General features: G+C 42.0%; 1 protein-coding gene across 1 annotated transcript; it reads left to right on the top strand.

Annotated features, from left to right (window-relative positions):
* The first annotated feature begins 319 nt into the window (after positions 1 to 319).
* On the top strand, positions 320 to 4592 carry LOC122914272 (calcitonin receptor-stimulating peptide 2-like). The gene is made up of 5 exons (XM_044260903.1): positions 320 to 410; positions 1405 to 1499; positions 1586 to 1723; positions 3716 to 3900; positions 4435 to 4592. Exons 2-4 carry the CDS (start codon positions 1414 to 1416, stop codon positions 3873 to 3875), a joined length of 384 nt encoding a protein of 127 aa, XP_044116838.1. The 5' UTR covers positions 320 to 410; positions 1405 to 1413; the 3' UTR covers positions 3876 to 3900; positions 4435 to 4592.
* Positions 4593 to 16889: the final 12297 nt, after the last annotated feature.

Below are 16889 nucleotides of genomic sequence, written 5' to 3'. Positions count from 1 at the left end.
CATAACCCAATGGAACTAAACGGGTAAAATTTACCTTGACGTCAAACTGCCCTCAACTTCCTGCTCCTATTAAGGGTATTTTTCTGGTCCTCACCATCCCTCTCCCTTCCTCCACCCCCATCAATGACCTCAATGCAAATACAAGTGGGATGATCCTGCGGAATGTTCTAGGTTCTGGACGTAAGTGGGTGACACAATCCATCAGGGTACGAAATCTGTTCTCTCATTGGTTGTTCAGAGCTCCAGGACCACCCCAGCCCCCAGAGCAGCGGGAATAAGAGCTGCTGCTAGCGCTGGAAGGCAGCAGAGCCACCGCTCCGCTCGAGTCCCTGCGACTTCCACAGCGCCACCGCCTGACACCAACGCTGCCGCCACTGCCGCCGCCTGGGCTCCAAGCCACCTGCTGCCAGGTGAGTTCCGTGATTCCCGCTTTGCTGTGTGAGTCTATCTCTCCTTCTTCTTCCCTCTTTCTTTTGCATTCGTCTTTCTTGTAGCTGCTCTCCGTTACTCTACGATTCATCGCAGGCTCCTGCCTCAGGTAACACTGGCCAGTCTCAGTCCCGGGACTCCCTGCTTCACTGCGCACTGAGACCCACTTCAGTTCGCTGTCTTTGCCGCACTTGTGCTCGGGACACTGGAGCTCCACAGATACCGTGTGCACAGCGGGACGCAGGGGTGCTCACGGACCTGTTTGTGCCTAGTGGTCCCTGGGAAATCATTTCGGAACTTTGGCCAGCCTCAGTGGGTGGCAAATAGGCTCAAAGACCGAGAGGAAGGCAGCCTTGCATGGCAAGCCCCTTTAGTGAGTTCTGGGACATTTTCCGCCCTGCTTTAAGTCCTAGCCCCAATTTAAGACTCTGCTAAGCTTGGTTCTTGCAGGGAATTCTTTGCCAGAGTGTGGAGCAGGTAAGTAGAACTTGTTTCTTCCGTTTCTCTAAGACTCCATCGGTAGAGATAATTCCCTTTTTAGACACCTCCCCATGCCCCGCCAGGTAAGAGCTAAAGCCCCACACAGGGAGGACAGTTCTGGGTTGTGACAGGAGAGCCGCTTTGGTGACAGGGTGCTCAGAGATTATCTTCCGTGGAGACCTGGCCAGGATGTGAATTTGAGAGGGTGCCCTGTGGTGGGGAGGGGGCTACTGACAGAATCCTCTTCACCCAGTTGTCCTGCTAGGAGAGCTCTGCTGTTACTCTGCTGTCTTTGCTAAACTATGCATGCTACAGGCTAACTGGATCTTTCTGCTGTCCACTAACCTGGGGAGGAAACAATCATAAAGGGAATGACATGACCAGCCTGAAGCCGCCATCCCAGGGAGTTAGAGGTAGAAGCAGGACTGGAGCCCAGGTCCTTGGGCTCACAGAATTCAGACTGGTGCAGAAGGTGACATCTTTCTTCCCTTGCAGAGAAGCATCATGGGCATCTGGAAGTTCTCTCCTTTCCTGGTTCTCAGCATCCTGGCCCTGTACCAGGTGGGCATCCTCCAGGCGGCACCATTCAGGTAAGACAGCCCTGCCCTAGCTACTGACCCAGGGGAAGTGGTAGACAGAGGCTCAGAACCTCTATTGGCCTTCTTCCCCTCCGTAGGTCTGCCTCAGAGAACTCACTGGAACCCCCTATACTCACTGAGAACGAAGTATGCCTCCTACTGACTGCTGTGCTGAATGACTATGTGCGCCTGAAGGTCCGTGAGCTGCAGCGGGAGCAGGAGACTGACAGCTCCAGGTGAGGCTCCCCCTCCCCCGGCTCAGCTCAGGGCATCTCCTCCCTTCTATTATGCCCAGGAAGGCATATCCCAAGAGGTAAGAGAGAACACAGCTGGACAGGTGGCCAGCACACTGCCATGATTCACCTCTGCCTGGGACCCAGGATTCTAAGGCTCCCCTGACAATAGAGGTCACAGAGACGATGGTTAAGGCTCATAGAAAAAGATCCCTTTCTGAAAGCAGTTAGGGAAGGTATGAAATCCCCTACTTTGGCCAGTGGGTTGGCAGTAGTGAGGGGACTTCCCGGGATCGGAGGAGTTAGGACCAGTAAGTGTGAAGCCGGCAGATGGACCACACATATCTCAGGAGGTTTTAGAATTAAGCTTCTTGGACATGGCATTCATTCATTGCGTGTTTGCAAGGTGAAGCCAAAGGCCTTGCAGAGGGTGGGGTTGGGTAGGGCACTGTCTGAGGTAGGTCTGGGGTCTTAGAGGTGTAGGCTCTGTGGTGACACACACATTGTCATGGGGCCAGATGCACTGCCCCTGCCTCCCCTCCCTGTGTCCCCTGAGCTTGGAGCACACACCAGTCCCGGGCTAGCCCTGGCCCCACCGGGTCAGAGGCATGAGATGCGCAAGCAGCTATCCTGCAAATCTCAGTGCAGAGCATGACGACTGACGTATTGCAGCATGAGGAATGCTAGAGAAAGCTACTCCTTCCCCACCACAGCCCTTCCCACCCTGCCCTGGCTCAGGAAACTTCTAGGTTCTCCTAATGGAGGATTGAGTGCTGCATGGCTGCCTGCCCGCCCCCCCCACCTCTGCTCCAAGTGCCCCCTCCCTGGTCTAACCTTCTGCATGATACCCACAGGGGCAGACCCGGGCTGTGGTACCACCTGGCATGTCTTTTCCCTGCAGCCTGGACAGCTTCCGAGCTAAGCGGTGCAGTAATCTGAGTACCTGTGTGCTGGGCACATACACGCAGGACCTCAACAAGTTTCACACGTTCCCTCAGACTGCAATTGGGGTCGGAGCCCCTGGCAAGAAAAGGGTCATGGCCAGCAGCTTGGAGAGAGACCACGGCCCTCACACGGGCATGATCCGGGATGCCTACCAATCCCCCCCCTCAGCTTTCTAATTTCCTTTCTTCCTTCCTATATCATGATACATGTGGTCCTCTCTGGCTGCTGGTGTCAGTAGCTTTCTTTGTGGCAGTGGATGTCTGGAACCTCAGATGGGAGGAGAGCAAGATGTTCAGGCCAGAAGAGAACCCCCCGGAAAGAGATGAGGGGGCAGCCTTTGACTCCCCCGAGGAATCATAGCCCAGCTTCTCAGTCCTGCTTATGAATGTGTTTGTCCCTGGGGAATAAAAGTGCATTTGTAAGAAGACCTGAGCAGTGGTGGTTATTGCCCTGGGCCACAGCACAGGCTTCTCAGACTCAGAGACCTGTGCTTAGAAGGAGCCTTAGCCCCGTGGTAGCTGGATCCAGGGCATAGTGAGTAGTCCTGTGACCAACATCCAGTAGCTGGACAGGAGCCGTGCAGAGCAGGTAAGCATCTCTGGGACCCAATGTTATACTTCCTCCTCCAGGTGAGTCTGGGGAATTTTCCTATTTCTAAGAAGGGATATTGGGTACCATTGAGTGGGCTGTGGCTTCTAGACAGTCCTTGAGTTGGGGTCAGTGTGGGGCTATAATCCTCTCTCCTAAGCCTTGCTTGCTTTTTAGTTTACTTATACAGGATAAGCTGTTACAGCTCTGTGTTCCCTAGCCACTCACCCAGAGCCACTTTGGGCTTCCTCACACCCCTGGGAATGTCTGTGGGAGTGATCATGACATTTTCCCCATAGCCTGTGTATTTCTGCAGTCAACACTGTGATTAGGGGAAAGCTGTACCATTAACAGGTGCCTCTCAGAGCAATCATTTTCCCATGACTACCCCATGGGGAAGACAGAATCTCTCTCTGACAGCCTCTCACTGATGGGCTCCTTTTCCTCCATCCTGCACACCAGCATCACTGCCCAGGAGAGCCCCTGCGACACTGCCCCCTGTGTGACCAAGAATCTGGAAGGCTTGCTGGCCAGAGCTGAGCGCATGGTGAAAACCACATTTGTGGCTGCCAGTGTGGACCCCAAGGCCTTTGGCCATCGCCATGAGGAACTTGGAGCCTAAGAGCTGAAAGGGATCCAGGAAGAAGGTGAGAAGGGAGGATGGGAACCCAGGTGGCGAAGGGGTGCAATCCACACATTAAGCCTCTGAGAGCCCACATATTAGAAAAAATCCACAAGGGAATGTCCCCATCCCAGCATCTGCAGAGAGAACAGGGAAAGTCCTGGAATTTAGGGTCACTCCCCTCTATTTGAGCAGTCTCTCCCTGTGGAAACTGAGATCATCTGCCAGAAAAGATCAATTTGTTTATTTAAATGACTGTCCCTTCATTTATAATTGTGATTCTTCTACCTTTGAGTTTGAAAGGTAATGACATGCTTTGGGTGTAAACACTATACTGTCATGTACGTCTGAATTCAGAGCCAACACTTGGGATCATGAACTGATCTATTAGGTGTATGACCACGGGCCAGACATGTTTTCCAAGCCAGTTTCTCCATCTGTGAATCAAGGGAAACAATAGTATCTACTTGCTAGATTAATATAAAGACTGAATGAGATAATAGATGTCAATATTTTCACAATTAATACGTTACTAAATTCTGGCTATTTTTTTTTCTAGGTCAGCATGAAACGAATTCTCTTTCCTTTAATTTAAAATGAATGCAACTCATAGGATAAGGAGCATGGAAAACACACACATCTGCATGCTTAATATTAAAAACATTCTTGTCTGAAATAAATTAAATCTAAATAAAAAGAATAAAATTATTGCAATTACCTAGTGTGCATCTTTTTGTATGACAGTATCTGGTAACAAAGATGGGCCCTGTGAGCCAACCCATGCAGGTTGGCAATCCTGCAAACCCTCAGGGGGACGGGGAGTAGCTGCCTGGTGGGTGTCTGGGAGCACATAATAAATGCGGGGCCCGCATGGAACTCTGTGAAGAAATGTTGTCACTGGTGAACTTCATCACGATAAGAAAGGGTTTTTGATGCATCATGGGGGCTTAAGTGGGTGGGAGAAGAATCCATGAAACAAGATGGGATAGGGAGGGAGACAAACCATAAGTGACTCTTAATCTCACGAAACAAACTGTGAGTTGCTGGGGATAGGGGGGTTGGGAGAAGGGGGGAAGGTTATGGACATTGGGGAGGGTATGTGCTTTTGGGTAAATTGGAAGGGGAGATGAACCATGAGAGACTACGGACTCTGAAAAACAGTTGAGGGGTTTGAAGTGGCAGGGGGGTGGGAGGTTGGGGTACCAGGTGGTGGGTATTATAGAGGGCACAGCTTGCATGGAGCACTGGGTGTGGTGAAAAAATAATGAATACTGTTTTTCTGAAAATAAATAAATTGGAAAAAAAAAAAAAAAGAAAGGGTTTTTGACACATTTGAGAGGAGTCCCTACTGCTATTTATGGTGTTTCTCCCCGGAAAGCCTAAAGACCTGTGAACGCTTTGTCAAGGAGGCTGACCATGAAGCAGAGGCAACATGAACAGAGGCTCGGGATGGGATGGGTCCTCAGTATCCCTTTCTGGAATTAGAACTCTATACCTCTCAAAGACAATTCCCCTTTATTTGCAGAGTTCCCTGGTCCCCAGCCCCAGAGATTGTCTGTGCACTTCCTCTTGACTCAGGTTGGCCCTTGCCCAGCCCTGCCTTTCCTCCCCATCAGCACCCCTCCTCCTCCCCATAGCCTGCAAAGCCCTTGAGAAACAGTGGCTCAGAGTCTGAGATGCTGCCACAGACGGACAGGCCAGGAAAGGTCAGCAGGTACCATTCAGTCCAACTTTTTTTATCCTCTGGGGTGCGGAGAAGAAAAGCATGTGGCTCTAAAGCCCGTACTATGTTTAACAGAAACATTCATACCTTTAATGAGTATTCATCGAGTGGCTGCATGCCTAGGTGTCCTTTGCTCCTTTGGCCTGGACTCCAAAACAAGGTCTGTGGACCTAAACCTGACCTGTGGTCTAGATCCACATGCAGCCAACATCAGCTGAGATCACCCTCATCCCTACTACATGCCCATGCCCAAGAATATAAGTATTTGCCTTTGTAAGCCAAGAGGGTTTCGAGGTTGTTTATATGTAATATTGCTGTGGCTAAAGCTGACCGGTATATAGGCTTCGGAAGTGTTATAAGGTGAATGTGTTCCCCCATACACTCTAACCCCCAATGTCACTGTGTTTGGAGACAGGGCCTGTAGGGAGCAGCTAAGATTAAGTGAGATCCTAAGCATAGGGTCCTGATCTGATAGGACAGGTGTCCTTGTAAGAACAGAGAGCTATCAGAGATCCCTCTCTTTCCCTCTCCACGCAGACGCATAGAAGGGGCCTGATGGGGACACAGTGAGTACATGGCCATTTGTAAGACAGAAAGCGAGACTTCACCACACGGCAACGCTGATGGGACTTTGATCTCAAGTCCAGCCTCCAGAACTGAGAACAATACGTGTCTGCTGCTGAGCCGTCCAGCCTGTGCTGTTCGGTAATGACTGCCAGACTAATACAGGGGTCATTAGTTGGTGGAACTATTTTTGGTACCACAGCTTGTTTTTCCTCTCACTGAGACTTTGGGCTTTGTGTCGATTTGCTCAATGTCCAAATTAGCTATTTTATTCGTTTCTTGTTATGAGTTCATTTGCATTTTGTCTCCCTAAAATCGACTTAAGGAATATTCATTGTGTTTGATTCAATCTCCTGCTGCTGAAACTGGATCATCTGTACTGTAGATAATGAAGTGGTTTTCTCTCATGCTGAATACATACATCATACTATAGAGCAGTGAGTATAGATATATGTACCGACCTGGAGCAACCTCACATGTAATACTGAGTACAAAATAAAGCAAGTTTCGAAGGACAGATACCAGATGATACTATCTGTTTTGCATTTAAAACATGTCTAACATTTCTGTACAAAACCTACAGATGTATACAGCCATTCATAGGGAGAATAAACATCACATTCTAAAAAGGGCGGGAACAAAATGTCAATAAGAAGGGTGTTTAGTCGGCACTCAGGATGGTTTTGTTTTATTGTGTAAGCCGGGTAGTTGGCATATGTGAATGGTCACGATATTTGTGTTTAGTAGGAAAGAATTTCATAAGTCTGAGTCTTTTACATTAAGGCAACTGTTGTCAATTTTTTAAATGTATAAATTTTAAATACCCAAAGAGGATCTGCTCTGTTCAATGGAAAGCATGAAAAAAAAAATATCCAGGGGCACCTGGGTGGCTCAGTGGGTTAAAGCCTCTGCCTTCGGCTCAGGTCATGATCCCAGGGTCCTGGGATCGAGTCCCACATCAGGCTCTCTGCTCAGCAGGGAGCCTGCTTCCTCTTCTCTCTCTGCCTGCCTCTCTGTCTACCTGTGATCTCTGTCAAATAAATAAATAAAAATCTTTAAAAAAAAATCCAGTGAATGCACAATTGAGAAAAGATGGCAGTAATAAATACTCACATAGCTTTAGAATAGTGGTATATTAAAGTCGCCAATTGAGAGCCAAGACTATCTGCTGCGTCTTTTTAAAGAATACAACAATATTTTTTCCACAAGAGAAACATTTAGAACAGAAAGACTCAGAATTGATTAAAATAAATGGGTAGTAAAAGATAAATGACAAATATGAACAAAAATAAATTGAAATAAGGTCATAATCTGGGATCAAAATCAAGGCAAAAAAAAATTTATTGGAAATGGAGAGGTGTCATGTGATGGGAAAAGGAACCAAATGTCATGAAGATGTATTGGTAATACACACACATGCACCCAACAACATGGCCTCAAATTATGTGAAACAAAACCCGACAGAACTGCAGGTGAAATATGTGTATCAAGAATTCTTGTTATGGAATTACTGTATCCTGCTCAGTAAGCCTTTAGCTTTTGGAATCACCTTCAAATGCATGGTTCAAAGCTGGCTCTGCAAATACCCCTGACACTATGATAGGTTTGAGAAAACACAGTGTTTACAACCACAAAGGTGTGATAGAGCTTATTAGTAGTAAGATTATGTCTACTTTTCCCAAACCCATTTATGAAATAAACCAGCATGTATCACATTGATTTTAACACCAGCCTTATACGCTAGTCTCCTTCTGGCCTTCTTTTCTTCTCCACTGATAACTCTCTATATACTAGTAACACGGTTTCATTACAAGTAGGATAAAGATACTTCAGCTTCTCTTTTTCAAAATGCTCTTGGCAATTTTTACACATCTATTCTTCCAGACGGAAGTTAGAATAATTGTCAATTTTTAAAAATCCCCTTTTGATTTTGTTTGGCATTGGGCTTTCCAGGAAGACAACTGTATCGTCTCTAAATAAATAAATAATCTTTGTTCGTATTTTTGTTCTTTTTGTATCATGTAGAACTTCTTTACAATGTTGAGGCAAAAATGATTCCAGTTATCTCTGATGATGAAGGGTATTGATTTCAAAAGAAGTTTCAGTATCATCCTAAGAAAATATCTTTCTTCTTATTGTATATTAAGAGAGTTTTTGAAAATCATAAATGAATACTGAATTTTACCAAAATATCTTTTGATACTAATGATGATCTTAGGGCTTTTCTCCTCTGACTTACTATTATGATAATACATTTCCAGGCATAGAAACTCATAATAACAATTAATATTTTTGAGTACTTACTACATGTTAGGCTGTAGTAAATGCTTCACAGAATTAATTAATTAATTAATTAATCTTTATAATGATTGCATAAATAGACAGTTTCATAGTTCCATGTTACAGATAAAGAAACTGAGATACAGAGACATTAAACAGTTTAACCAAAGCCATACGGCTATCAGGTCCAAATCAAGATGTAAAATTATTCATATTTCTAGGCTATCTGGCTCCAGAGTCAGGGGTCTTAAAGCCCTATACTTGTTTATTTTTTTCAGTGTTCCAAAATTCATTGTTTATTCACCACACCCAGTGCTCCATGCAATACATGTCTTCCTCAGTACCCACCACCCCCATCCAACCCCTCATCACCCCCTCCAAAACCCTCAGTTTTTTTCTCAGAGTCCATAGTCTCTCGTGGTTTATCTCCCCCTCCAATTTCCCCCAACTCACTTCTCCTCTCCATCTCCCAATGTGTTCCATGTTATTCCTTATGCTCACAAGTAAGTGAAACCATACAATAATTGACTCTCTCTGACTATACTGCTTCTTGATAAGCTCTACTTGGTCAGACAATAGTGTTAAAATATCCATCCAAATTCCAGGTTCTTGTGACTTATTAAGGATTTTGTCCTACCACTGTTAAGTTTAATATTGGAGCTATGCTAATATCATCAAATGAATTAAAGCAAACTTTTGAATTTTTAATATATTTCAGGTCGGTATAAAAAGCAATAAAATCTATCTAAGTTTTAAGTTTCATATAATTTACCTGAAACTTATTTACAGAGTTCCTCTAGGTTTTAGCTTTCCTCACAGAGGTCTTAAGGTTTTCAATTTCTGCTATGGTTATTCTACTCTATTGTTACTCTATCTGTGCTTGACTTACATATATTTCTGTGAAATTTGTTTTTTTTTAATTTTTTGCATGCATTAGCAAATTGTCTTTTTTTATAATTTAAAATCTTATTTGACATTATATCTTTCTTTTCATATTGAAAGTAATATATCTGTATCTTCTTCCCTTTTTCTTTCCCTCACTTACTTTACCAGAAAGTTCTAATTGAACTTTTCAGGAAAGAGTTTTAATATTTTTCAATTTTGCCATTTCTTCTTTTTTACTCACTAATTTCTTTGCTGATCACTTAACTCCTTCTCCCTCATAATTGTTGAAAAGTTTGTTGAGCTGGTCTCTTCCTGGATTTCTGAGTTGAATTATTAAATTAAATTGCATATATTCTCTTTGTCCTGATCATTTGTATTTAACAACCTCTTCCCACCTCCACTGACTCTTCCTGATCCAAGTCTCCATCATGTTTTATATGAACTAAAACAACAACCTCCCAACTGATCTCCCTGTTTCTACCCTTTTCATGCAGACAATTCTGGAGTGATCCTTTTAAAATATAAGTCAGAGTGTGTCTATCCTCTGCTCAGAACCTTCCGCAGTTTCGCCTTCTCACTCAGAGTAACTGAGCCTACTCTGCCTACAATGCCATGCTCCCAGTGTCTGCATGACTGACTCCTTCCCTTCCTTCAGAATTCTGGTGAAACATCACCTTCTCAGGACTATCTACCTTGAGTACTGTATACAAAATGACATTCCTCTCTGAACATTCTCCATCCACCTTATCAGCCTTATTTTACCCAAAGGATTTATCACTGTATGAGATAATATATTTATAGGGGGGTTTTGTTCAATCTACTTCTATCAGCATGTAATTTTATGAAGGAAGTTGGATTTTTTTTCCATCTGTACCTTGGAGCATGGGGTACAGTGTAACCCTTCAATAAATATTTGTTGAATGGATAATAAATTAGGAAACTGTCAGGTTTTTCTCTTTCTTTTTTTTCCTTAAGATTTTATTTATTGATTTGTCAGAGAGAGAGAGAGCAGAAGCAGGAGGAATGTCACACAAAGGGAGAAGCAGGCTGCCTGATGAGCAAGGAACCCAATGTGAGACTGGATCCCAGGGAACTGGGATCACGACCTGAGCTGAAGGCAGATGCTTAACCAACTAAACCCCCCAGGCATCCCATCTTTGACTTTATCTTTAACCATACATCATGCTCTGAGATGTGAAGTTGCCATTTTAAAAATTGCCTAATTTTTCTTTGGTATCTTTTTTAACTCAAAAGTAATTTAGTAGAGAAATTTAAAATTTAAAATAGCTTTTAAAATTACTCATTAGTTATTTAGTTCCAGGTTCTTTTGCACTGTGGTTTGATAGAAATGGTCTTTATAATTTTGTGCTTGGGAAATTTGCTGAGATTTTCTATAGGCTTACTATGTGATCCTTTCCCACAAATACATTAATGATGACAGAAAATAGAGTACTTTTCCTAAGGTAAAAATTTCTATATCAATATCTAAGTAGCTAGCTATGGATATGTAATTAAAGCAAATAATTATAATATTCTTATATATTATTTTTACCTGGGTAGTTGATCTTGCAAGGAAAAAAAAGAAGGCAATACATTTTCTAAGTATTATTTAATTTCTGTGAATCCTCCTTTGTATTCCTAAAAATGTTTAGTTTACATATTATAATTTTTTTCTTACTTTAAAAATCACCATTCATTAAAAAAATTTTTAAAAATCACCATTCATGGGGCACCTGGATGACTCAGTGGGTTAAGCCTCTGCCTTTGGCTCAGGTCATGATCTCAGGGTCCTGGGATCAAGCCCCACATTAGGCTCTCTGCTCAGCAGGGAGCCTGCTTCCCCCTCTCTCTCTGCCTGCCTCTCTGCCTAGTTGTGATTTCTGTCTGTCAAATAATAAATAAATAAAATCTTTTAAAAAAACACCATTCATGAGGTAAAAATTATATAACATTAAATTATACACACAAATTATATTTCCATGAGTTTTAGCAGAAGTGTTCCATAAAACCTATATAATTATCACCACAACAAAAGATATAGAATATTTCCATCATCCCAGAATGTTTCTCATACCACTTTGAAGTCAATCTCCCCCAAACTCCTATACCTCATACAATCACTGATGTGATTTCTATCACTGTGGATTCATTTTTCCATAGACAAATGATATGTCCTCTCTTGTATCTAGCTTCTTTCACTCAGCATAATGTTTCAGAGATTTATTCACATTGTTGCATATATCAGATATAACTATCTGGGGAGGTTAAATGTGTATTAATTGGTTATTAAAGCTCAAGGATCGGAGTGAAAGAGTTAAGTAATATCCCATTATATACCAAAATTCACTGGGTGGAGACATGTATTATTTCTAGTTTGGATTGTTATGTATGACACTCTTATGAACATTCTTGTACAAGTGTTTCTTTGACAGGTTGAAGACATTTCTCTTGCATAAGTAGCTAGAAATCACATGGTAAATGTCTGTTTTAACTAAATTGACTGTGCTGGTTTACAAATGGCTATGCCATATTTTACTCTCCCAGCAGAAATTTATGATCATTTGCCCCTTTTCCCACATCCTTGACAAGGCTTGATATTTTCAATGTTAGCCGTTCTTCTAATACTATAGCAGTACCTCATTACAGATTTTCATTTTTATTCTCCTAATGATTGGTGATAACTGAGGACCTTCTCATGTACTTATTAGTCATTTTTTTTACCACCTTCTATAAAGTTCTAGTTTCACTCCTTTGCCCATTTTTAATTGAGCACAGTATCATCTTGAGTTGTAAGAGATCTTAACGTATTCTAGGTACAAGTCCTGCTCCCTTTGGGGGTACTATTTCACTCAGCTGCTCAGACTTCTCTCTCTCTTGAATCTCTCCTTCTGTGGGAATCCAGATGCCATGAAATGAGGCGACTCAAGCAGGCTATGGAGGTATCCATGTGCCAAGGAAAGGTCTCTAGCCAAGAGGCAGTGAAGATGGAGGCCTGTCAATGACCAAGTGAGAGAGCTTAGAGGTGGCTTCTGCATCCCCATTTGAGCCTAGATCTGACTCTAGAGCCATCTGAGAGCTGGATTGCAACCTCAGGCAAGATCCTGAGCCTACCAGCTGAACCTCTCCCAGATAGCATACTTTCTGAATCTGAGTAAGGAAGTAAATATTTGTTCTTCTGAGCTGCTAAGTTTTTAGGTAATTGGCTACACAGCTATGGATAACTAATATCCATCCAAACCATGACAACTCTGCTCAACCCTAGTTTTGGGAAAGCCTATTCAGTGGAGTTGGCTAGACATGCAGACCTGAGTTCACGCTGGGAGACACAGCTCCCAGAAAGGATGCACTCTCAGAATTGCTTCCCATGGGTCCCAAGCCCCAGATCAGATTAGATATAATGGCATAAGCTTCTTTTTACTCCAAACAAAATTAAGTCCTCTATTCTTTCTTGTTACTGATGCTTTTTATGAACATCACTTATCTCTCTCTGAGTTCTTAATGTTCTTCATCCTATAGCTACTGGTTCACATTATTCTTTCTGCCTCTAAGATTTTCATGGTGGTTAGAAACCACTAAGTCCACATAGACCAACCCACATTGTTAAATGTCTTCTGTAACATCCCAAGTATCCTAGCTTATTTTTGAAATTTTGATACCACTATCTTCTGAGATAGCTCATTCTATCTTTGGATCACTCTGACTCTTAGAAAATGCCTCCAACAGTGAACAGAATTCCCTTGCTCTGGTCTCCTGCTTTACTTGCTTCTCAAAAGATTCATCCTTGGGCAGATTCCCCAGGGAGCATTGGCTGTGACTGGGAACACATGTCTCAAGGAATGACTGCTTAGCAATTCTTGGGATTTAAAGCAAATTATATTTTATTTACTGAAAATCTCCTAGCCAAAAATAAATAAATAAGTTCCTAGCATGACTTGACCTGAATTTATTTTATATATATATATTTTGTTTGTTTGTTTGTTTATTTGACAGAGATCACAAGTAGGCAGAGAGGCAGGCAGAGAGAGAGGGGGAAACGGCTCCCCGCTGATCAGAGAGCCCAACACAGGACCTGATCCCAGGACCCTGAGATCATGACCCGAGCCAAAGACAGTGGTGCAACCCACTGAACCACCCAGGTGCCCCTGAATTTCTTTTTTTTTTTTAAAGATTTTATTTATTTATTTGACAGAGAGAGAGATCACAAGCAGGCAGAGAGGCAGGCGGGGCACAGGGGAAGCAGGCTCCCTGCTGGGCAGAGAGCCCGACTTGGGGCTCGATTCCAGGACCCTGAGATCATGACCTGAGCCAAAGATGGAGGCTTAACCCACTAAGCCACCCAGGTGCCCCTTGACCTGAATTTCTAAGAGCCATCTCTACCTGGATCCATCCTAGACAATTAACAATTCATTCTCAAGAATGTTCCTGGGGTAGGAAGTAAGACTCTTCAATTATTTGGATCCTCAGATATTTCTGTTCTTGGGGAAACTTGTTTGGATATTCCTGTAGCAGCTGTTGCATGTAAGCAATATGTAGAGCTAAGAAATGTCTTGTCCTTGTCTCTGACAGGGCCCTGAGCCAAGACTGTAAATATGGGCTCCATTCCTTCGATTCAGTCTTGCCAGGACAATGATAAGACTAATTGTTTCCATAAAAAGGGTAGTTTTAGACTTCCTGGAGAGCTTAGCTTATATGTAGATCAACGAAAATTGTAGGTATCATTTTTTGCCTTCGTAAAGATAGTCTACAAAACCCTTAATATAGTCCACAAAGCTATATATGATGTGGCACCTAACTATTGTTCCAGCCTCACTTCTCACTCTGCTCTCCCTCTTACTCTGAGCTCGAGTTACACTGGCATTCTTTTAGTTTGTCAGAATCTGCATGTTCTTCCTACCACAGGGCTTTTCCACATGCTGTATCCATGTTCCAGAGTTCCCATAGCTTCCCTGTTCTCAATTCTAACCCTTCTTTCAGTTCGGCTAAGCATTGCTTCCTCAAGGAAGTCTTCCTAGACAACCACCCACTGAGTCTAGATTATAATTCTTTATTTCATTTCAAAGACTAAATATACCTTTCACCTCACTCTTCCAGTTGTAGTTTACACACTTATTAGCATGATTATTTGATTAATGTCTATCCCCCCTTAGACTTAAATCTCCATTCACATAGTAGCTGCGTCCATTTTGCTCTTTGTTGTAGCACTTAACAGAGTGTCATGAGGTCACAAGAGTAGGACCCTCATAATGGGTTATTGCCATTATAAGAAGAGTCACCAGGGAATTTGCTCTTTTTCTTTCTTTCTCTACCATATGAGCACACAATGAGAGAAGGTGACCACCTTCAAGCCAGGAAGAGAGAATTCAAGAACCTGACCATGTTAGCACCTTGATCTCGAATTTCCAGCCTACAGAACTGTGAGAAAATACACATCTGTTATTTAAGCTTCCAATCCATGTATTGTGCCATAACAGGCCACAACTAATAGAGTGGTGATACAAAGATGAGCAGGAAAGGCATGACCCCTATACTCATTGGTGGATAAATTGGGAAGATTGATATCAAACATTAATATAAAATATGATTATTAACAGTAAAGTACAGTGCAGCATAGGTATATGTGAAGAAGATACAGCCTAGTCAAGAACTAGGGAAAGAGCTCCCTTAAGAAAGAACATTTAATTAGAAATCTGAAGATTGAAACACTGTGGTGAGCAGTGGGGGAATTAAGGAGCATTCAGGTGTAGAGACCAGGAGCACAGGCATAGAATCAGTGACATGATGGTGCCTACTCATACCAGCTAATGCAAGCCATTGTTAACATCTCTTCCCAGCTCTGTGTTCAGTGATATCTCATTGGTTGCTGGAAACCAGACATGCTGGGGATATATACACAGCGAAAATTTTTGCAAAATTTGCAAATCAGGACTATTCTTCTCAGAGAGCCATCATTTGTAAAATATTAACCACACCTAGCTGCAACACATGTTCAAGAAACGGGGAGAATATTAAAGTTGGAGCACAGAGAGTAAAAGACAAACTGGAAAGACATGAGGCTAGAATGTGACTTTTAGGGATGGTGCCTGATCATTCGTTTAAAAAATATATATATAAATGTGTGTGTGTGTGTGTGTGTGTGTGTGTGTATATATATATATATATATATATATACACTCTTATTCAGTTCTTGCAAACAAGTGAGAAATCACTGGGTTAGATTTAGAGGACCTTTTAACCTATGGTAAGACCTTTTAATCTATAATACTGTTATAGTAATTCAAAGAGTAGGACAGGATTCTGGGAAGATGACAGAGTAGGAAGCATTGTCCATTAATAGGGAATTGGCTGAATAATTTATAATACATAAATATAATTGAATATAATGATGAAAATGAGGAAGATTTAGTCAGAAAATGACATGGAAAATATGACAAAAGAATGTATGAGAAAGAAATTTAAAAATATAAAAAGTTAATGATCCAATGAATTGATTTCACTGACCCTTAATATGTCATAACTCTGTAATTAAAAAAGAAAAAACTTGGATTTAGGATATCCTTTATAGAGGTTCTATTTATGATAAATGTCTGCTTTCTTTGTATCTTTTGAAATATTTTACGCTCCTTGAGCATGCATGTGCATGCACCCATGCATATGTTGAAATTTTATTTTCCTTCTAACACTGTGAAGATGCTATTCTACCATATTCTGGCTTTCACTGATACTTTTACAAAATCAGGTATCTGTTTAAGTGTTATTTGTTTGCAAGTCCTCTGTGTTTTCTCTCTAGTTGCTTTCAAGATCTTTATCCTTGGTCTTTCACAATTTTTGTTAATTGTATCTAGGTTAGCTTCTTTTTATTGATCCTCTTTGAGATTCCTAGGACTTCTTGAACTTAAAAATACAAGAACTTTTATGAGTTCTGGAAAATTTGCATCCATTAGCGTCCCAGGATTGCCCCTCATCCATCTTCTCTATCCTCTCCTCCTGGTACTTGCTTAATTACCTATTAAACGTCACTCCATCTCCCAAGCTTCTTAACTATTACAGTATTTTCTATTTCTTTGTTACCCTACTGTGTCTAGGGAATTTCTTTATCTTCCTGATAACTAATTCTATCTTCACATTTAATACTCTATTTTACCCATCTACTGTTTTTTTTTTTAAGTTTTAATTATTGTGTTTTCTTGCTGCTGCAAATTCATATGCTGAACTTGTAACCACCAATAGGACTGTATTTGGAGAGAGGGCCTGTGAGAGGGTGAAAAAAGTTGAATTGAACTCAGAGGTAGAGTCCCTAGTCTGACACCAGAAACACTAGTGCTCATTCTCGCTGCCATGTGAGGACACAGCAAGAAGATGGCTGTCTGCAAACCAGGAAGAGAGCTCTCACCAAGAATCAAATTAGCAGACACTTTAATCTAAAGTTCCCAGCGACCAAAACTTTGAGAAAATAAATTTCTGTTGTTTAAGCTAACCAGCCTGTGGCATTTTGTTATGGTATCCCAAGTTGACTAATAAAACTCTTAACATAATTTTTAAAATTAATTTAAAAATATTGGATA

The sequence above is a fragment of the Neovison vison genome, chromosome 7 (genome assembly GCF_020171115.1).
Source record: "Neovison vison isolate M4711 chromosome 7, ASM_NN_V1, whole genome shotgun sequence".
NCBI lineage: Eukaryota > Metazoa > Chordata > Mammalia > Carnivora > Mustelidae > Neogale > Neogale vison.
This window is presented reverse-complemented; position numbering and strand designations above follow the sequence as displayed.